The sequence below is a fragment of the Dermacentor variabilis genome, chromosome 8 (assembly GCF_050947875.1).
Source record: "Dermacentor variabilis isolate Ectoservices chromosome 8, ASM5094787v1, whole genome shotgun sequence".
Taxonomy (NCBI): Eukaryota; Metazoa; Arthropoda; class Arachnida; order Ixodida; family Ixodidae; genus Dermacentor; species Dermacentor variabilis.
In genome coordinates this window covers 68,885,808-68,909,629 of record NC_134575.1, presented here as the reverse complement: position 1 = coordinate 68,909,629, position 23,822 = coordinate 68,885,808, and the positions used below count along the sequence as shown (strand labels likewise).

Sequence of the window (23,822 nt, the reverse complement as noted above, 5' to 3'; positions counted from 1 at the left end):
CTTTTGTTGCAGCACACGCAAAATACACGGTGCCCTAGCCATACACAGCTTCGTTTTAAAAGTCCCAGTAATTCGATGCCAGGAGAAATGCCCATGCTATCCTACAAGTTGAACTCATGGATTATATCACATTCTATAATTCTTCGTCATAGACAGTGGGTAGGAAAGCAGAATGAATGTTAGAGAGCGTAGTGCTACATCGGAGCACGTCATGGTGCCTGCCGATTTGGTATGTTGGTTACTGAGTCAATAAAGTGGCTGTGAAAATCATTCGCTATCTGTACAGCGGCTAACGGAAGAAAGGCGTCCGTGAGGGTATCATCTACACTCTTCTTTGCAGGTCTTCCTATTATTGAGCTCGATGTAGTTCCGCGTTTTACCGATATAACGAGTTAAAGCTGCAAATTTGCTGGCTTAGCACAGCTTCATATTTACTGTTATTTAGCCTTCACGCTGTTTTCTTTTCCATAAACTCTTCTCTTGAAAGACCGTCCCCAGGTATATCTTGCATTTTTGTAATGTGCTTAGATTCAGGTGCACGTTAAAGAACACCAGGTGGTCGAAATTTCCGGAGTCCTCCACTACGGCGTGCCTCATAATCAGAAAGTGGTTTTGGCGCGTAAAACCCCATATTTTTTTTATTTTTATTTAATTTGCTCTTAGCACAGCTAACCTTCAACATTTTGTTATCGATCCTCAGGTCACGTTTATTTCTTCTCTTAACTTTATTTTCTTTTTGCAGGAATGACAGATCTCAATGATAGATTTTAAATGCTACTCAAGAAATACCACTCATTTTGTTCGCATTTCTTTCATTTGATGTATATTTCTTTACTGGGCCTCTCATCAGGCCACGTATCAAATTTTGTTGATACGCTTGAAGTTGTTATGCGACCTCTAGGTAGCCTTCTGACCCGATGATTTTTTTTTTCAAATGAGTTCAATATTACCACAGAGAGAAATATTTGAGCTGTCGCGAACCAAACATTTGCAGAGACGAGCTTCCCCGTCAACAGACGCTCTATCCACTTGCCCTCTCTTGCCTCCCTAAGCGAGATCCCTTCCAGCGTTCTCAACTATCGGAACAGGAAAAAGGCGTGAAGCATACGTTGCGGACAGCGAATTTGTTCGCTTGCGTTTTTGCTGGCTGCGCGCATCTCTTGATGGTCTCGCCTAGGAACTGTTGTGTTTACCTCTTTTCTCAAAGTGCAGTATTTTGCACGATGTACACGAGAACATCTGACTGGCTGTATAACATAGCTTCGCACAAGCACTAAGAAAGACGCAGCAGGACTAAGAAGCACGGTGACGCTTTGGAACGACGTAGAAGTTGGGAGAGGGTATTGTTTTGTGTATATGCGCGTGGCTGCACTACGTGGAAACAAGTAGACAGATTGGTTGTACATCCCTCCATCTAGGGCAAGGAGTAAAACAAAAAATCGCAGATATTCGCTTTGTTCGTATTATCTTTTTGTACAAGATTTAAATCCTCTAGTGACGCAACAGTTCAAACAAATAACTGCTGTAGCCTTAAAGAATTACCAAAGTCACGTGTCACGGTGAGTCACGTTTCAGGAATCACAATTACGTATTCGCACTTTAACGCCTGACCTTTACTCGGCGTGTGAGAACATGGCACCCCATTTAAAAAGGACGCGCGGTGTTAGTTTTAGTATTTCAGCTGTTTTTGCGCTGCACAGCGGTGTAATAATCTTCAGACGCAATCGTCGACGTGTATTGGATGCAGTGAACTTGTGAACAATTACGTGACTCTATATTGTAGCTAATTGGAACACCATACCAGCTTTGAATGTCAGCTTCGGAGGTACGCTCATCTACCATTCCTTCTATGTTGCAATAAATAGGCTCCGTCATTTCGATTGCTTTTTTGCACTAATTCCTGAATTTCACGGTTTCTGTCCCGTGAATACTATTCTGACTGAGAGAAACCTTGTTCTAGATCCGCGGCCTCCTTTTACATACTAATACAGTTCACACGTAGTTCGATGTTCTTGTTTCTTGGCTAACACTTTTCTAACATCCTTGATATAAAGTTTTGCTTCAACTCCGTTACTAATGCGGAAGAGAAATTAATGCTTTTTATTGTCAGGTGTTGTTTAGTATGAAGGTTTCGTATTTCACTTCTGAGAGTGCCTTCTGCCCTTGTAAAATTTGCACCTTATTTTTCATGTCTCCGAGCTACTCATTCCTAGCGTCGCCCTTCACCATTGCATATTCTTTCGAGATTGACGCGTTTGTTCAACTGTTCTAACAAAAGGATGCATCTTTTGGGCATTAACTAGCGTTACCATTTTTTTCAATATTACTTAAGATATGCCACAATGTTTTCACCTTGATATCTAACCCTTTATTATCACTATATTTGTTTTAATTTGTCGTTGTACGTACAATATCAGTAGATACTTATCAAGACTTATCTTAAGAGGGAACGCATTTCTACTGTTCATTCTATGGTCGACATCTTTTCAATGCTACACGAAAGCAGTTAGAAGCATAAAAAAGTGCGGGTGTTCCTAATTTCTTCCGATTTTATTGTTCTTTTCACAGAAAAAATCTACATCGGAAATTAAGTGAGTAAACTTAATTTTTTCGCCATAGAAATTATACGTATACTACAGATGCATTTTTGCCGCCGCCGTTGGCGTCGCCATGACGTACCTGTATATCTTCCAATGTCTAAAACACCGTCGCCGCATGTACTATGCTGTATGTGCAAGTTAAAGCACGCGACGGCAACCGGCCACCGCGGCTGAATCGAGCGCGCGCTAAGGAGGAAGCGGAGAGCAAACGCGGCGTCTTCCGTAACGAATGGGAGTGAAGGAGAGGGGCGGCGTTGTGCTCCGGCGTTCGAGAAGGCTAGTTATTCTGTGCATTTATTATTACTAACCTGCGAAAAGCTTTTAAAATGGGTAAAGAGCCCCGATAAGAAACAAAAAAGGAAAAAAATGGTATGCTTTGGTGCCCTATGTACATAGATTATTCCATGGTTTACGGAACTTGGCCAATAGATATGGCGTCGATGCAGTTTTCTTGGCCTCCCGCAAATTGTCTATCATGTGCCCTATGATAAATGGTAAACTTGAACAGGGTGGCAAAAAAAAGAAAAGATGATTGTGGCGTCAGACATGTGTCCCCTTTTGTGCTTGTAACACTGGTATAGTTTACCAGATTCCTCTCAATTGCGGGAAGACTTACATTGGACAGAGCGGCAGGCGCATTAATATCAAACTAAAAGAACACAAACATTTACTTAACAAGCGTAATGCCTCACATCTAGCGTAACATTGTTTCAATTGTGGTTGTAAACCTTTGTTTGAAGACACAAAAATTATTTCAAAACACAAACTACAAACCACACGGCAAATAATCGAGGCATTTCACATTAAAAGATTGGCCCGTTAGCCACGCATCTTTGCCTCTGTTAGAATGCGAATTTCAGTATCTTCACAACACGTATGTTAATTTGAAGTAGTGTTTTTTGTTGTTGTCTTTCTTGACTTCCCTTCTTGTGTAACTGCTGTCTTCAAACCTTGTCATGTTCTTATGCTGCGGGTTTTTGCAATCACCTATATATATATGTATATATATATATATATATATATATATATATATATATATATATATATATATATATATATATATATTATTCGTTTCGATAAAAATATAGTTGAGTTAGCGCGCGTCCTGTCTGCTTCTAGTCTGCGTCCGTGTCACTTCGTGCTACAATCCAAGAGCATATGTGAACAAAACATGGCTAGTAATAACTAGTGAGCACTGCACAAAAGTTGAACATGAAAAGTACTAATAGTAAAGACATACTTCGCTCAGCTGAACTTCAAGATATTGCAAATATCACAAAGACGGCATAAAAACTGGGCAGGAGAGAGCACTGACTGTTACTTATAGTTGCAATATGCACACCAAATCTAGACATAAAAAATCACAACTAAGCTACCGGAAGTGGTCATGTCTCTCCAAGAGACCGCTGAGGAAAAAAAGGTATACTATTTTATATTACCATCACATAGATTACTGATATAATTAAACTTTAGACACATGACCCCTTGTGTGTCACAAATGCCCTGTTCTCATTACCTATGCGTGAATACCAGCCTTGGGGAAAGAATGACTTGCACTAATGTTTTGAAGAAACACAGGTAAACATGCTGCTTGTTCTCAACTTTCTGCTGTGACAGCACACTTGTGTGCAGTTGTGAACGCACTTACGTATAGGTCTCAAACAATATGTTTTAGGCAGCGCAGGTACCGTCTACCGAACACCCAGTTCAAGATAGCCTGCATCTCGGAGTGTGCAGCCAGACTGGTGGCACAGCATTCTTTTTTCACCTTGCCAGTTGATAAAGCCTCAGCAGCTGCAATCACCTGCCACTGCTCGTAAAGGTGCCATAAGGTCAGGCAGCAAGCAGATACTGCAGAGCAAAACTTTTAGAATACACTGTGTGAGTCGAGGTGTGTAATTTGTGCTTTAGTTCGGCAGCATTGCCACAGTCACAACTATTCATTGCAGCTCCTAAATTTCAACCACATCAACAAAATAAATTAGGACACTTCCTTCAGTACGGTGGAAGATGCTCAGCTGCAGGCTTTTTAGAACCATGCATTATCTTCAGACAGTGCCAGTACAGCCCGTAGTACATCTTTCAAACCCTCCAGACAAGTACATCGATTACATTGTACACAGAGCATCTGGCGTCCATTTACCTATAGAGGCAAGGTAGCCCCTGGAACACGTTTTGTGACAGGCATGCTGGACACATTGTCCCCTGAAATGCTAGTGCCTTTTGGTACTTCAGTGCCCGTAGTGTCTAAATGAATATTGAATACATAGTAATAACATGAAGACGACAAAAAAGCCATCAGCCATCAACTGCGTGGCAAATCTGGGCGCAAGCTATTCTCTTATCAAATATACCTGTAGGCATTGCGACCACTGCGCTCCCAAGATGTATGAAGAATTAGTCATTGCAGAGCTGAAGAACATGACAATCCTGGGATGATTCAAGGACATGACACTCCTGCCATGATTAGGTTCTCCAGGCTTTTCTCTCCACTTTCCATCTGTTGAAATGTGTATACTGTAGTCATGAAAACAAGAATGCTACAACTGGCGTGTGGTAAGTTTTGCGTCTTATTTCCTAGCAGCTCATTGAAACGAGCCACGATGACAAATTCAAATGCTGTTACCTCATCAGACATTCAAATTTCTTAAACACTAACAAAACGAGATAGGCATTATAGTGAGCATCGCTTAAATACATTACACTGGCTTAAAGTTGTTGCACCGCTTTGTGCCAGGTAAAAATGTTAGAAACATAAAAAATGTTCAGATTCTACGGCCAACCACGAAAAGTAAATAAAAACATCATTAAGCTTTCTTAAAGGGGCTCAGAAGCTTTACAACTGGCCGTCTTGGTCATGGACACGCTGATAGATGAGCAGCCATTCCACTGAGGTGAGAATGTTGAGGGCTTCGCATGGAAGTCTGCGAGACATTGAAGAGTAGTTCTTGGTCCACATGAAGGAGGTTGCTTGCATACACGTCTGGGCCACCATACTGAATGCATGGTATTAACGGAACTTTTTATTCCTGCGTTGTGGTAAAGGAAGCATGGTTAAATTTAGACGATATTTAATATGCAAAAAAGAGGTGAGGCGTGCAGACAGGACACAAGAGTAGAGAAGTGGACAACACGAACGCGAAAAACACGAGAAATTTCATGAAATTGTTTTAATACATAAAATGTTTGTACTATGTGTCATTCATTATGAGGGTTCATAACCGCAACATATTTCATATATAAGCAGGTAGAATTATCAGCTTGGTCCGTTTGTACAAGCTCGTTTGAGGCAAGAAATCGAGTTTCACAAAGGCAACCTCAACATTCTTGATTGAAAAAAGAACACCTCAGGTGACATGCATTCCTGTGAGTGGGAATTGCACAGTTCAAGAAATACAAAATTAAAACTGGCGCACCGATACTGAAGAAATAATAAGCACCTGCTGCTGCAAAAAGCTAAAGAAATGGAGAACATAAAGAGCGAATACAGTTGCCACATTATATTGATCAAATACAGCAGAAATGGAAATAAATCAGTGATACTGTGCCTGTTGGCTTTGAATGCAAGAAACGTAAAAACAGGAACTTGCAGCCACGCCACTTTGAATTTCCCGCGGTTGCTATACCTCACAAGTTTGGCATCGTCCGGTACTCGGGGAGAGTAATCGCCTAAAATTATGATGAACGAGCGTCGGCATAAATTAACAGGATACTGAACCGGGCAATCTTTGCGCATAAAACAACTCACGTAGCGGAGCGTCTGTCAAATACCCGATGACGCATCTGCGGGCGTTTGGGCGAACTATTCAAAAAGGAATGCCAGTTTCACTTGTTTCACGCCTACTAAGCTAAGATACAATTTGGGTTTCCTACTAAACTATACTGGATGTTTACGCTCCTAATAAAACGCTGGAAATATTCTTACGTCACATTGGATACGTATGGAAGTGATAAAATTGCTTTTATTGTATTCTGCCCAGGCGGCATGTAGCAGCTACCACTCATGCAGCAAAATCATGAAAGTTGTACTCGCGGCAAGGAAAACACACACATACTGCGCCAACGCTACGCCTCTTGGAGTTAGAACTAAGCACGATCAAGGCAGTTTTCTAGCCTTCATAACGCCATGAACACGAGCAAACATCAAGCGAAACAACTGTCTGCTCTGGAAAATTATTACCGCTTTTATTTACATCCCTATCGCAGCCACAAACAAAAGTCAATCGGCTAGCTGTCCACAAGCCGCAGGTTAGACTGACAGCAACACATTGCGGTAACATAAAACAATTTCCACGCTGACTTAGCAGCCGCGGTGTGCGTTAAGCGCCGCAGTTCTCGTTTGCCGCTCGAAATTCACACCATGATGACGAGCACTGCATCTTTCACATGAAATATTGCACGCTTTGCTCCGGAGCTCAATAGCAGGGCGAAACGCATTTGCACGTACCTGAAATCCGCATGCCGGAACACCCATCGACGCTTCCGAACCCCATACAACCGCTTCGCTTAGACGGGAGGCACTTCTATCCAACATTTAACATGCGACTTGTCTCACACCGATTATGCGAACATGAGAAAATGACGCAGGCCGCATTGTGACGCCGTCCAGTCATGCATCCACCGATGAGCTGCGTGCGCGGACTTGCAGAGAACAAAACCATACAAAACGATACGCGCGAGAAGATGGCGGCTCTTGTTGCTGAGACGAAGCAGCGGTGTAGCGGTGAACCAATTTTGCCAACTGTTGGTTCCGACGTTACGCCGGCGGTGGTGACTTTAGTGGCGTGTGTTGCGGCTGTCTGATTTTTTATTTCTTTTCACCAAACAGTATGGTTAAGATCAGTTCCTTGTTTGCATTTTTTTACTGTGTCCCTTGGCATTATTTCTTGTCTTTTTATGTGATTAAGCGGTAAATATGGCCTCCTAGATTCGCGTGCGCCAGCTTCGCCTACCAATCTCGGACGCCATGGGACAACGCGTAAGCATACGCCATTATTGTCGATAACGTTTCATCATCGTTTCTTCAACTGAGATAGCGGCGTAGTGTCCCTTTTCCCGGGGGTGCGGAGGGGGCGACCAAGACGGCATCGCTCAGCAGGGGGTGAGAGGGAGGAGGGGGAGTAGGTTGGTGTTGGTTGTTATAGCGAAATTCGCGAACCCTGCGATTTTTTTGTAACGTAAGCATTTCTATACTTACCCAAGAAGAAAAACCATCCGTCCGTCAGTCCGTACCGCACGATATCTTTCAAAAGAGAACCCGCAGCAGCGAGTGAATTCACCTTCGTGCTAGCTCTCGCTTCAACATGACTGAAGCGGCGAGAACATAGCGCTCACGAAGCTCTCAGCTCATGTCGCACTATGCGCATTTCGAATATCACTTTCAAGATAGGTGTACCCGTGTCTGTTTTCAAAGCGAAGCAAACGGTGAGGACACAGCGCGTGAAGTTTTCAGCAGTGGGCACACTCTGTCCGCATTGCAGTTCGCTTTCAAGATACGGCTCGCGCCGCCGTGCCACAAGCAGCCGCCGCCGTGCCACAAGCAGCCGCCGCCGGAGAACGGTTGATAATGGTGCGACGCGGATGAGAAGGGCTAAAGAGCGATAACGGCTCAAAATGAACGGAACGTCACTAGCGCACCTGGCCATGCCACCTGCAGTACATTGCTCTAGCCGTTCACTTGGCGCCGCCGACCACAGCAGATCGTGTCGCCGCAGCGCTGTCGCTTATACTCGTCGGAACAAGTTTCATGACATTGATAACAACATGGACAGCGTGTAGATGAGGAAGAGTCACAATGCTCACGCATACTCAAACAAATCCCAGAGGAGTTCATGTGTGATTTTTTTTACCGGAAATGTGTAGTCGACGGTGACCCAGAGTTGATAATGCATGTAAGAGGGGTGCGAAGCTTTTCTTTTTATTAGAGTCTTCCCCAGCTCCCAAAAATCTGCTCAAGCTGAGACTTGCTGATGGCTGTATGCGTTTTTTTTTATTGTCGCATGCCCTCGAGCCGCCATGAATCCTGCTGTGTAATGACATTAGAGCAGTATTCACGTCCAAAAGGAAATGCAGCCGGTAATTGGGCTGCCTAAGGTTCGCGGCCTGGCGGCAGCTCCCCTCCCCTCCCCCGTTTCCGTTTACAAGTTAGGGGGAGGGGTCTAGAGAAATCTTACACCCCCCTCCCCGAAGTGTGAGGGGGGTTCCAATTGACCGTGGAGGGGAAATGAGGGGGGCCATTGCCATAGTAGGAAAAAATTATTGTTAGTGAGCGTTACAAGGGCCCGGCGTGCCCCCCTTGGCTACGGCGCTACACCCCCCCCCCCCGTGATCTACGCAAATCGAGCTATAAGAACGTGCATGACGCGCATGCATGACATAACATGAATGACATATGCCGCGAAGCTGGCATGGATGTCGTGACATCATCATCATCAGCTTATTTTGATGTCTATCCCTGGACCAAAACTTCTCCAGCGATCTCCAATACCCCCGTCTTGTGCTAACTGGTTCCACGTGTCTTCAAGTTTCCTAATTCCATCAGGTCCACCTTATTCTCTGCCGTCCTCGACTGTGCTTCCCTTCTTTTAGCACCCTTCTGCAGCTCCAATAGACCAGCAGTTATCTCCCTTACGCAATAAAATGTCTGCCCAGCACGACTTATTCCTCTTGATGTCAATCAGAATATCAGCTATCCCCGTTCGCTCTCTAATCCACATCGCTTTCTTACAGTCTATTATCGTCATGCCTAATATCTTTCATTCCATCACTCGCTGCGCGGTCCTCAACGTCTTCCCAAGCTTCTTTGGTAACTTCCAAGTTTTGGCCCCAAACGTTAGTAACGGTAGAAAGCAATGATTAGCAGTAAGCTCCATGGTCATGATTTAGTAATGCCTGCCGTAAGCTGTCCAACTAAATTTTATTTTTGTTAATTTCCTTGATCAGAGGCCCCTGCGAGTAATTAACCTAAATAAACGTATTTCTGCGCAGGTTCTAGAGGCTTACTGCCGACCATGACATTTAGTTCTCTCGCCAGACTGTGGAACATTACTTTTCTCTTCTGCATACTAACTTTGACTCGGACTTTTACACTTTCTGCGTGAAAGTCCTCAAACGTTTGCTGCAAATAGTCTGCAGCGTTGCTGAGTATGCCAATATCATCTACAAGCCATAAGTTTGTGGGCTATTTACCTTTAGCCGTCACTCCTAACCATCCCCAGTCTAACTGGTTGTACATTTTTAAGTATTAAGTGATAGCACGGCAAATATTTTGCCATTGATCATGCGAAGCCTTTTGCAGATATCTGGCTATGCAAAGTCGGCGCGTTAATGTCATCCGTTCGATATCAACATTCGTGGGAAACTTCATTTTTGACCGCTGTTCGGAGTGAGTGCGCTGCTGCCTAGATGCCCCGATCTAATCATTCCAGCTACCTGATTCAAGCGCAGGTAGCGCGCACTTCATGAATAGCCGATATCAGCGCGTTAACTGCCAATGTTCATTTATCATATACTGTAAGCTTATTCACTTACTCACTTATAATTAGGGTGTAAATTAGAAAGACTGGGGTGCTCGAATGGTGTTTTCTTATTGAACACCCTTTTCCGTTAAAAAGGGTGTTTCTAGGGTGTTTACTAGGGTGAAAAGATAAGTACACCCGCATTACACCCATAAGGGTGTGAAAATTTTAAGAGTGTGCGTATTTCCTGTGCGACCTGAGGAGCTACATTTCAATAATGCTGTGCATGTGATACATTTAGCTTAACTGAAATATGACCTAAAGAATACATTGCGCTTCTCTTAGGGTCAGGTTCTATGTTATGAAGCACGGTAAGAGGTATTTCCATCTGACAATATTTTTCACAGCAACTTTGAGCTGACATAACTCCTTATTGATTGCAGGAGATCCCTGTACCAAAACTGCGTGTGCTTTCTTTCCACGGTTTGTTTGTCGTCATAATAGCTTCTAGCAGTTCACTCGAGTAAGTGATAGGTGTCGTCTGTGAAGTGTTTTAATACATACGCATTCTTTTGATAGTGCGAAATAAATTGCGAATTGCATCTACTCACGCAGGCCGGCTCGTGTGGTTACTACTTAATTTACAAACGTCGCATCTCCCATCATTGTGGGATGTAGTAGTGACTACTTATTGTGATTCCGAAATCAGCTTCTTTTATGACCTTTCTGTCATATTGAGTGTATAAATGAACATATGTCACAGTGTAGCAATATATGACCGCTGCTGTACACAGTTCGAGATCTGTTCAAAATAATCTTCACAAAAGAAATACAATGGGCATTACCAACTGCGTCTGACCACTATTATATATTGTGGATTATGCTAATTAAATAAAAATACGTGTGCGTGCTAATAGTTACACAATTCCGATATCATCAGAGTGGCGCAACCTCATGTTAATCCATAGTAATGTTGCTATATATGATAAAAGATTTTTGGCGGATGTTTCCTGAGCATAGAAATACTATTGTAGTATCTTGGATATTGTCGAGTATTTAAAACGTGTGCTTAGTTTTTACGTAAGAAATGGTTATATTTTTTTCAGGGTCTTTGTTACAGTCATATACATTCCAGACGGTCCGTTCATCACCTACATTAATATCACCGAGCTAAGTGGTAAGGTATTAGGTTTCATTTCAATGGTGAACTTTCAATGCTAAAGTAAATGGCTTTTTCCAGCAAGTATTTATTAAGAAGCCAACGTTCAGGCTTGATGTGGAAAAAATGAACAAGAATATGTCTTGTTTTCTTTTCGTAGCGTAGTAAGTCAATGCAAGTAATGAAACACGTAATGGGATTAAATGTGGTTATTATCACAACTGTAGCGTTTTCGTTATCGTAAAGAAGTCTCAAAACGTATCTTACTTTCATCACAACGACAACTACCGGCGAAGAAGCTCAGTCTCAGTGACGGCTATAGGAGCCGTGTGTGGCAGGGGCACAATAGTTCAGAATGGTGACGTGGACAAAGACGTTGTTTTTCTCATAAAGGCGAACATGAACGAGAAGGTGTCCGTATGAGCGCAAGTTACGTAGTCCGCCTATCTGCGGCGAAGCGCAGGGAAATTTTACTAGCATGAAACGCAGAGACACGATCACAAGTGACTCACCGGATCACTGTCGCCAGAGTAATATCACTGTAAAAGCCTAGTAGTTGCGAAGAGTAATCATCATCATCATCATCATCATCATCAGCCTGGTTACGCCCACTGCAGGGCAAAGGCCTCTCCCATACTTCTCCAACAACCCCGGTCATGTACTAATTGTGGCCATGCCGTCCCTGCAAACTTCTTAATCTCATCCGCCCACCTGACTTTCTGCCGCCCCCTGCTACGCTTCCCTTCCCTTGGGATCCAGTCCGTAACCCTTAATGACCATCGGTTATCTTCCCTCCTCATTACATGTCCTGCCCATGCCCATTTCTTTTTCTTGATTTCAACTAAGATGTCATTAACTCGCGTTTGTTCCCTCACCCAATCTGCTCTTTTCTTATCCCTTAACGTTACACCTATCATTCTTCTTTCCATAGCTCGTTGTGTCGTCCTCAATTTGAGTAGAACCCTTTTCGTAAGCATCCAGGTTTCTGCCCCGTAGGTGAGTACTGGTAAGACACAGCTATTATATACTTTTCTCTTGAGGGATAACGGCAACCTGCTGTTCATGATTTGGGAATGCCTGCCAAACGCACTCCAGCCCATTCTTATTCTTCTGATTATTTCCGTCTCATGATCCGGATCCGCCGTCACTACCTGCCCTAAGTAGATGTATTCCCTTACGACTTCCAGTGCCTCGCTGCCTATTGTAAATTGCTGTTCTCTCCCGAGACTGTTAAGCACTACTTTAGTTTTCTGCATATTAATCTTTAGACCCACTCTTCTGCTTTGCCTCTCCAGGTCAGTGAGCATGCATTGCAATTGGTCCCCTGAGTTACTAAGCAAGGCAATATCATCAGCGAATCGCAAGTTACTAAGGTATTCTCCATTAACTTTTATCCCCAATTCTTCCCAATCCAGGTCTCTGAATACCTCCTGTAAACACGCTGTGAATAGCATTGGAGATATCGTATCTCCCTGCCTGACGCCTTTCTTTATTGGGATTTTGTTGCTTGCTTTATGGAGGACTACGGTGGCTGCGGAGCCGCTATAGATATCTTCCAGTATTTTTACATATGGCTCATCTACACCCTGATTCCGTAATGCCTCCATGACTGCTGAGGTTTCGACTGAATCAAACGCTTTCTCGTAATCAATGAAAGCTATATACAACGGTTGCTTATATTCTGCACATTTCTCTATCACTTGATTGATAGTGTGAATATGGTCTATTGTTGAGTAGCCTTTACGGAATCCTGCCTGGTCCTTTGGTTGACAGAAGTCTAAGGTGTTCCTGATTCTATTTGCAATTACCTTAGTAAATACTTTGTAGGCAACGGACAGTAAGCTGATCGGTCTATAATTTTTCAAGTCTTTGGCGTCCCCTTTCTTATGGATTAGGATTATGTTAGCGTTCTTCCAAGATTCCGGTACGCTCGAGGTCATGAGGCATTGCGTATACAGGGTGGCCAGTTTCTCTAGAACAATCTGTCCACCATCCTTCAACAAATCTGCTGTTACCTGATCCTCCCCAGCTGCCTTCCCCCTTTGCATATCTCCTAAGGCTTTCTTTACTTCTTCCGCTGTTACCTTCGGGATTTCGAATTCCTCTAGACTATTTTGTCTTCCATTATCGTCGTGCGTGCCACTGGTACTGTATAGTACCAGAAGAGTAATACTGTGTCCCAGATTAGACTGGGCAACATCGTGAGGAACTTAGCGTGTCATGACAAGACCCAATTTATGCAATGGGGGCGCAATACAAGGTTACCACCCCATCGCTAATTAGTATAAAAACCCAATGCAAAGTACCATAGTGTTCATTTGAAGCGTTGTGTAAGGGCGGCGGCATGCGTGGCATGATACCGCATTGGGGTAAGTAAAACATGAACACACGTCATGTTGTAGAAAAGAAATTTCGGGACCTGCGCAACACTGCTAGTCGCCATAAAAGTTAATGGCAAGAGAGCGAAATACGTCTTGACACGCTGAAGGAAAGTATCGTGATAAAAATCAGGCAACTCCTGCTGCTCACACTAAGCAGCAGCAATATTGTTACAGGCAGTGTTTACTCAGCAGTAAACGGCTAGCACTTGCCTAGTCAAGATTCCACAGGGCCCACTTGTTTTAGGAAGTCTTTCAGACCAGGAGGAGAGACTCTGGCACAGTCCCACTACAACGTCTTTGTCTTCGCCACTGTTCATGACATTATCCCCGACCGGTGAAGCACCATCGCGGTGCTGGTTGTTGGGTTATCGCAGTTGTAACACTTGAGGCGGGAAACATGCACGATGTCACATCGAGATGTGGCCGTCGATGGAGTGGATGCGATGGGAGTTATAGGGGACAGGAGTCACGTGGCGCAACACGCAGTAGGGGCCGACATACCGAGGCATTAAATTTCACAGAGGCCGACACGACGAGATAGGAATCAGAGAAGACGAGAGAGCCTGGTGGAAAATCAGTATGCCGTTGTCGACCATCGTAAATGGACTTTTGGGCGGTCAGCGATGACAAGAGTCGAGCGCCGGGCGTTTGGTGTGTTGCGAAACCACGCACCCGAGCACGCGAAGGTTGGACCCTCCCGCGTGTAGCCTTGTGCGCCATCGCCGTGTCCGCGAAGATGTCGGTTGTTCGGACTGTTAAGGCCCCCCAGTGGATGCAACGCACTTCTTTCACCTCTGCTTAGCACAGACAGCACCTCCAGACTGACCCACCTGGAGGAAATAGGTAGTCATCTTTTTCCTGTCCCCCTCTTCAATCTTTTTTCTTTACTATCTTCTTTCTGTCACTATTCTATCATCTCTTCTCTTCCTAATTCTTCTAGGGGGCTTGGGTTAACCTTGTGTATATTCGGTTATAGTGGCAATGTACGGTTGGCACCTGCAGCCGTAAGCTTTAAGTGCTGCCGCGTCCCGAAGTTGCGCTCCGTGGTCGGTGGCCGCCATTGCTGCCGAAAAAATTCGAAATACTATGGCAACACCAGAATTTCTCCGCATACTTGATCGTCATCCTCAAAAGAGGGGACGCACCGATGAGATAAGTACATGTTTCAACCGAACGGAAGAGACCTATCCGCAATTCAATGTTGTGCACAGAGAGAACTCTGAAAAACAGGCCAGATTCATTTCACCACTCATAGTTGCGAAATCTTTGACCGAAGCCTAAGGGTGAGGTTATAAGGTTACGAAAATGGCTAGTGGAGACCTTCTTCTTGAAATGACGCAGAAACATCATTGCTAGAAGATAGGCAGTTTTGGGACATTTGTTAATAAACCAATTTCTGTTACACCACACCGGTCAATGAATAGCTCACGCGGAGTCGTATCAGAAGCATACGCTCAAGATTTGACAGAAGCTGAACTCCTGGAAGTGTGGAAAATTCAAAATCGTGCCAATGTAAAACGTATTATCCTTAGATGGGACAACGAAGAAATCCCCACCAACAATCTTGTCCTAACATTCGCATTTAGCGTTCTGACGTAAACCATTGAAACAGTAAACATTAGGCCAACTGTCCGTCCATATATTTGCAACCCTAGACGGTGTTTCCAATGCCAAAGTTTCGGCCATGGCTCGCAGAGCTGTCGTGGTCAAAGAAGTTATCCAAAGTGTGGAGTCGAGGGCTGCCCCTCCGAAAGCTGTAGTAGCACATCTCAATGTGTGAATTGCAGTGATGACCATACAGCCTAACCACACTCGTGTCCGAACTGGAAGAAAGAAAAAGACATAATCACCCTCAAAGTGAAAGAAAATATTTCGCTTAAGGAAGCCCGTAAGGGGAGCTCACCTTTCCACAGCACACCTTATGCTGATTCGGCGCGTCGGGGGCAGCGTTGCTGCTGCCAATGCCAAGTGCCCAGGCCGTGAGGAACGAGCTGGTACCTTTGGCTCCTGCCGCCAGGGTGGAAGTAGGTAAGCCTACTCCACCCAACCTGCAAACAGGCCAGGCTACGCTTGGGTTGCCGGCCCCGCAAAAGTTATTTGCGGCAACCTGCGCTAGGCGCAGCGATCCCTCAGGACCGACGCAGTCAACACTACCTCTCCGGCCCCTTCCAGCGCTTCCAGACCCCAAGGCATCCCCACCGACCTCCGGGCTGGTGGGCGCAGGGGTGTTGCCCACCGAAGCGGGACTCACTCGCGGAACTTCTTGCTCGCAAACGCGCGTGTCCGGCGCCTCACAAGAAGCAACAGACGCTACACCTGTCCTAACGGCGCACCAAGAGCCTAAGGACGGCGAGGCTCCCTCAAGCGCTCCAGAAAAGACAAAACCCACGTACAGAGCCTCAAAAGAGCCCTCTAATCTAAGGCACCACTAGCGTTTCTGTACATACAGCACCAATTTACGTTCAGTATGGATACACAAATTATTCAATGAAACGTCAGATGTCTTAGAAACCTTGATGATATGGAAGAGCTTATCCACGCACACAATCCAAAAGTGCCGTGTTTACAGGAAACATACTTAAAATCGCAACACACAAACTTTCTCCGAGAGCATATTGTGTTTCGCAAAGATAGTGATGATGCTATCGCTTCATCGGGTGGTGCTGCCTATATAATTCATTGAAGCGTAGTGTGTGCACGCTTACCGCTACAGACGCCCCTTGAAGCACCAGCAGTTGGAGTTGTTCTTCTAAACAAAATCATCACCATTTGCTCGTTTTACGTACACCCCCCCAATACCAATTAAACAAACATGAATTTCAGTCCTTTATAGATGTATTGCCCGAACATTATGTTGTTCTTGGCGATTTCAATTCACTAAGGTATTTGTGGGACGACTCTCGTTTAGACGCGCGAGGTGATCTTGTTAAACAGTTCTTTTTTCCTCTCGTGCGTGTGTGTTGTATGAGAGGGAAACCATATATTACTGTCTTGGAAACAGAATCTTTTCATCAATTGATCTGAGCATAGTCTCTCCGTCTATACTGCCTGAACTTCAATGAGAAATTATCAACTACCCATACGGGAGCAACCACTTCCCTATACTGCTATGCACATCTAAAGAAAAGGTATATCCAGCACAGGCTCTTAAGTGAGGGTTGATACAGCCGATTGGGAGAAAACTCGTACTAGTATCTCATGCGCTGACATTTCCTCGTTTGGAATCGATGCTGCTGCGGAGTATTTTACAGTCTTCATAATAGATGCCGCATCTAAATGCATGACTGAAATAAGTGGTTTGGCATGCAAACGGCGTGTCCCGTGCTGGCACGAAGAATGTAGGATCGCTCCTAGGAAACAGAACAAAGCGTGGGGGTTGTTAAGCGCTTTTCCCACTGCAGAGAATCCTATTAACTTTAAGAAAGTAAATTCCCACAGCAGGAGAAGGCGCCGGCACGCCAGAAGAGAGAGTCGGCAGAAGTTTTTATTTGGTATCAGCTTTTGCACACCTAAAAATTAAAGGTGAATTCTGTGCCTTTACATGCCAATGCCACGATATGATAATGAGGCATCACTTTGGGAATTTAGGCCACCAGGGGCACTTTAACGTGCACCTAAACTTAGGTACACGGGTGATTTCGCATTTCGCCTCCCTCGAAATGCCGCTGCCGTGGCCGGGATTCAGTTTGCGCAACTTTGTTTCCTGTAAGTACTGTGTACCTATTTTCTCGGGTATATATTCTGGTTTGAGTTTGATGAAATGATTGCCAAAGATCAAAATCATTTCACTCCAAAATTACACCAATTACGTAAAAAACATTTGAAGATAACATCTGTTTAGATTGTCGGTAATATAACACTCTGTTCCAATTTTGCTGTTTCAAGTGCGACGGCGGCATAAAGAACTAAAATAAATACCTCGTTACCAGTTTAGAATTCCTTTATTTTGTACTGAAGTGCATATATTACGGGTGGAATGGGCTGATCGCTGCAGCAGGCCTTTAGGACGAAAATAAAATTAGGTCCCCACAAATTAAAAACTATATTTCATTTCAACAGAAATTATATGGGCAGTGAAATAGTATTTCTGTGGTCATCGTGATATTCCGTATAAATGCAAGAGAAACAGCTTCGTCACCGCGCGTTGCGCACTGTATGTGCCAGTGAAAGCTTGCGAGGGTGATACGATGATTGTGGCTCAAACTTGCGCGCGCAAGTATCGCAAGAGGATGAAGCACGGCGCCTGCCGTCGCAATCAAGGCACCGTAGGGGAGGGGAAGGAGGGCGTTGGTAGGCGTTCTACTCCAGCAATGGCTCCGTATGGCGCGGCCCCACCATATGGATCCGCTTATACCTTTATGTGCCCCGTGTCCTCGCCGCATAGTTGCGCACTAAGGCGAGAGGCAGCATGAAGGTGAATTCACAGGCTGTTGCTGCGGTGCTTCATCACTTTAACGTTTTGACAGCGAGTGTATGCGGTAGTCGAGTCATTTGTATTCACGTTTGTTCTTGCGCGCATCACGCCATTTTGGTTATTAAAATAGCAGGCAAATTTCTACGAATTTGTGTGACCCATAAAGGTAATGTCGTGTATCTGTCTGTCATTATGCTTCTTCTTTACCTGACTTGTGTAGCAGTGTTTCTTCTTTCTTATCGTTTTCTCTAGAAATATATTTCCCTTCACGAATGGAGAGACCAGTGAGGGGAATCTCAGGATGGGGGGAGGGCGCATGCTGCAGCAAGGGTCCGCCGGACGACGGCGTTCTCACCCGTCTTTTGTAGTGGCGACAGAAACACCGTCGTCGAATATCCGATAATGCTCGGTGTATGCCTTCCAGACATTTCTGTACACTTCCGCTCACATTACACCCATAATTATTTTTTTCCAGTTTGCCAAAAGCTCAGCGGCTCTCTCGGTAGTTTTCTGTATGTTATTACTTTGGTTTGGTCTGTAATGCTTTAAACAGACGGCTGTCAACGAGCTACACGTGGCGAAGGTCGCCCGCGATTTGGGTTTGCGTGTTTGAATCTGTGTGGTCTGGTTGCTTCTAGTGAACGTGCATATCTGAGTCGCCTTTTTGTTTGCTTTCTGGCAGGGTGGCGAGACGCTTCCCCTGGCGTCCGTAGAGGCCCGAAGATATCAGGTCACAGCCAGTGCTGCTCACATGCCATAGTTATTTAAAGTTGAAGCGCCTAAATTCGGCTAACTAAACTTCAATTGAACCAAATAAGTAAAATGTGCGCGAATCTCCTGTGTGCTCGACTTATCTCTCCGGAGTGGGACAAGTATTGATAGCTTACTGCGCTACACTACTCTTCTTAGTTCGTATAGCGCTCTACTAATTGCTGTCGCAGGCATTGCTTCACAGATGCGGTGAAACTGCGACTTTATGTTATGGTTAACATAGGCTTTACTGAGCTTACTGTTAGTGTATGAGAAACGCAATGCTCAGTGAAAAACATTTTATTTTGACGTATGCTGTATTCGTCCATGCCCAGCAAGGACTATTTCTTACGGTGCATGTTGTGTGCAGTTTGTTTCGTCCAGTGTCAAAACCATAAAACATTTTACAAGGCATTCGATCATTTCGAAACATAGACCTTCGTGCTGAAGTATCATGATAACATCAGCCGATGTTGAACGGCTGACAGGACCACACGAACAGGAAACTGTATGTATGAGAAGAAATGCACGCTATAATGCTTGGCAACTCGCGAACGGGGTAACGGGGTTTTGCAATTTCCGCCACAATAGGATTTCTTTTTTTTTAAATGACACAAATGTTTTCAAACACACCACACCACCCGATCTTGAATAGCTTGTCCTTGCGGGATTGTTACGCAGTATTTGATGCACCCACGTGTATGCATCATATCCTTACGGTGCAGTGTGCTTAAGATGGTATAAATGTTTACTTTTATATTTGAAAAAGCTGTATTTCTTAAGACCAAGGATATATATGAATATTTTTCTCCCTAAGAAATTTCCGTTTGTTATCAGTGCGCTTTAATGGCGGTAAATTATTTGTCATCTCATTAGTATATTTCTTGCCATAAACCCCTTTATGCACGCGTTATGAAAGCCATCGGCGAATTTGAAATACGTGATGACGCCCATAATTATGTAACTGAGAGAAAGGTAGCTGGCGCAATTGCATAAACTTGAAAACCACGAACTAGGTAAATATGGCAACTATGTCCGGAAATATTCAGTCATCTTGGGCGTATTGCGTTTCAGTGTGTAGCGTTTTTTTGTAATTTATTATGTGGTTGTGTGACCGCAGCTGCCAAGGGTGGCACGGCGCAGTCAGGCACGTTCACTGCCATTTGTCGCATCTCCGAAGGTATTTCTGTAAGGAATGTCTTCAATAAATGACTAGAGAAAGAAAGGAGCAATTGGGCTGACCATGTGGATCAGAAATAGAAAAAAAAATTGAGGTGCGAGAGTGTCCACAGCTTCGCTCAAAAGCACGTGTGTCATCCTATACGAAAGGAAGGAACTTCATGCATAGAAGCCCGATTAGCATTATACAAAGCTTAAGATGTTTGCTCCTTACCAAAACCCGATCTATTATTTACTTTCATTTTAACATACTGATAGAGCCATTGTATAGGTTGTACCTCAAATTGCGACACTCTGTTATGAAATATACCTAACCTTAGCTCAGAAGTTTTACGAAAGAAACTCAAATACGTGCTTTATAAAAGGAAGAAAAAGGGTGCCCTAATCCTTGTTCAAATATATTACAAGAATTCTTGTTAGAAATAGAAACAATACATGTCCATTCGAATTTAATTGGTAATATAGAACTTTAGGCACGCCAAGTGACATTGCTATTTATAGAATAATAAATAGTAACACACGAAAACGTACTAGGAACAACATACAGGACTGGATTCCACTTTTCCGGTCACTAGGAGAGAACAAAAATGAAAGGCATGGCTACTGAATATTCATTCTGTGATACGCCAAGAATGTATTGTTTTGGCTTTTATGAAGAACCACGTACGCCCTTCAATATGTCTTTTTGAAAAGAAACAATAACAAAAGTGCTGAATCATTAGCAGATCATAAATAAATGTCGCTTATGTATGCGCAGGTGAATTGACTAAACTGATTGACGTATTGCCTAAGTATTTGGTAATTCACTATGATAGCGACACCATGATACTGGCTAATACAAAGCCAGTCGTGTCGGGTGAGTGAATTTTTATGCTTACTTAACTATTATTACAAAAAGGATATTTTGACATTAGTAGCTGACACTTGTTTTGGCAGTACCGTGGTGTGTGTAGCGCTTGGATTTTGGCATCTTATGAATTTTCCTCACTTCTACTCATGCGAAAACATTGTTCTCTGGAAAACTGACGCTCTGCATGATAGATCACATCTCGATGTAGTATAATTTAGTGTTTGATATTGTTATTTCATTATCTATTTCATATCTCGTATTTCATATCCATCTATTTATTTCTTTTTATTTATTTAAATAAACTGCTGCCATAATTTAGTGTGATAGCAGGAGAGGAAAACCTTAAACAATATCAGTAAAAACAACAAAGCAAATACAAGAACATAATTGAACAAAGTGTCATTGAAAAGCAAATTCATACACAAAAAGAATAATCCTACAGGTGACACAATCTAATGTTAGCAAAGTGCTCGCCAACGGCACCTCAAACTTGTTTATTAATACGGAACGAGTGACACCGGGCGGAGAATTCCAAATCTGTACTTAACATGACAAAAAAATGGTATTTTATTGTCTTAGTACAAGAGAAAAAAGGTATGTTCAAATTGCTGGAGCTAGCGGTACAATTTCTTTTGCAAATGTCATATGGCTAGAGTAACGAATGCGAATTGATTATTTCTTTTGGAACCATATCTACATTTGACCGGAAAGGGAAACAAGGAGCCGGCTGGCAAGTGCCACCGGAAGGGGCGCAATGCCTGTCTACTCTTCCGAGAGGATGTGACAAAAACATGCAATGGAAAATAGGAAGGAGGGGGAGAAAGAGGAAAGAAAGAGCGACGGGCCAAATCTAAACGAATAAAGTAGAACACGCAGCACAGGCCAAACACAGTAGGGCCGGTCACTGAAAGTCACGCTACTAAAGTAAGTTAAATAGAAGAAATAATGTCTGAGCTACAAACCTTAACCTGAGTAGGTTAATTCTAGAAAAGTAAGGATAGCGCGATGAGCCTGATCGCGTCGAGACGCACAACCACACGCGTACAAAGATCTGTCGCGTGTCGTACACTGCAGAATAAGAATGTGATAGTCCCTCACTGTTTCTCCGACCCACACTTTCATCCGGCGCGCCGATAGAAAACACTGGACAAAGCGGAGGAGACTACCCGAAATTCCCGCATTTGCAATACAGAAAATTATCGCTTCATGTGGAATCGACTCGAACGCATGCTGTGTGTCTAGGAAGAGCACGCATGTGGAATGCTTGTTTCCTCTAGAAAATTCGAGAGCTCAGACAAGGCATGAGATGCTTTGCAGAGCTGAACTTAGGCAACGAAAGCAACCCATGAAATCAGGGAAGGAAATTCAGCTTCTCTAGCCTGACAACTAAGCGGAAGAGCACCATTCGTCCCATTATATTGATGACATTTCTAATTAACGATATTGGCCGGTAGGACTTCAGGTGTCTTGCAGTGCGCCCAGGCTTTGAAGTTAGGTCTCCAAACTTCAACCATTATACTCATCTAATATACGGTCATGAAAAGTCTTATCAATGTTCCGCAATGCTTGATACGCCACACCATCTTAGCCTAGAGCAGTGCGGCGCTTGGAGAGGCTGAGCACGTGTCGCAGCTCATCAGTGCAGTCTGCCTCGTCCATTTGGCAGGCTGGAGCGTAGGAAGCGCTCATGGTACTCTGACTTGACAAAGAAATAAGGTCGCCATTTGTGGTGTCACTGGATACAGGAGCGACGCAAAGATCTGCAGATGCCTTCGCTAGAACCTTTGGTGACTGGCCGGCTGCTACGCACAATGCAGCCGTAGGATCCTTGGAGATTTCGGGAGGGTGGCGAGCCTTCCAGTATGTGCCATACACTTCCAGAACCACTTCCGGTATGCAGCTAGCTACATAAGGCTGCCCAGCTCTTGCGGCGAAGCTGTTTATATGCCGCTGTATGGTTGCGCCAGTTGGATTGCACATACTCCAGTCGGTGCGACGTTTAGAGCGATGTTCCCGCCTTTAAGCGCGGCGTTGACATGCGCGGAACTGCGAGAGCTTTAGGTCGAGGTTGTACTGTAGCTTCTTGGAAACAGTCAATCGTCCCTTTGAACAGACTGTCTTCAGACGGTGCCTTAGAGATAAGTTGATGGAACATGTCCCAGTTCGCCGCTTTATGTACGTTTGAGTATGTGTTGGTGTTAACCAAATTGGTAGGTGATCTGAGCCCCATGTATTAGCTTCCCATGATCAGGCTAAGCGCACATCTCTCGTTGAAATTGGAAAGTCCATAGTGTAATGCTCCGTTGCTCTGCGCATAAATGTAGGTGACCCGTCATTCAGTATATGCGGATCATTCTTGATAATCATTTCGTTAACGTCGCCCCTAAGATTGTCTTGGGGACGCCTGCAACATTGCACAATGCACTGCACCAAGACACTAAGCTCTCAAGTAGTGAGGTATATGAAGCACATGGTAGGCCTGTTATATATGCTTGCCGCTGTGGCAGTCACACCACTGAGGCTCAACGCAACAGCTGCACACTCATACTCATTGTCACAGATGTGTCTGTTAAGAACAGGGAAATTGTAGTCAGCACGTATCTACACTGATGCGTTGAAGCGTGGCTCGTATGCGCCGCGTCCACACACTGGAAAGAGTCACAAGTTGTTTCCGCGCATTCAGCGCTACTGTGGACACTTACGAAGCCTGGAAGCTGTTATTCGTCGTTCCTTACTTTAGTTTCTTGAAGCGCTATAACCTCTGGTGGAATCCATAGCGATCAGTCGAAGAACTAGATCAGCCTGCCACGGTCGCATCGACTTGGCATTCCATTGCACACTAAAGCGCGAGGCTCCGGGCAGCTGTTCAAATTCTTTCCAGTAAAACTACTATGGAAGGCTTTCCGGGAAGCATTTTTACCGTTGCTAGTAGGTACAGCTGGACGTGGCGTTTCTTGCTGTGCTCGACGTTTCTGCGCCGGCTCGAGTAAAATCGGGTGTGAGAAAGAATATCTGCGGGCATTTGCTCCTTC

General features: G+C 44.2%; 1 protein-coding gene across 1 annotated transcript in view; it reads left to right on the top strand.

Moving 5' to 3' along the window:
- LOC142591434 (japanin-like-RA2) overlaps positions 1-23,822 on the top strand; it is a 68,499-nt gene that overhangs the window by 35,098 nt on the left and 9,579 nt on the right. The window contains exons 5-7 of the mRNA XM_075703761.1: positions 2,569-2,591; positions 11,164-11,234; positions 20,698-20,796. Of these exons, the coding sequence (XP_075559876.1) occupies positions 2,569-2,591; positions 11,164-11,234; positions 20,698-20,796 (193 nt within the window). The remainder of the gene's footprint in view (positions 1-2,568; positions 2,592-11,163; positions 11,235-20,697; positions 20,797-23,822) is intronic.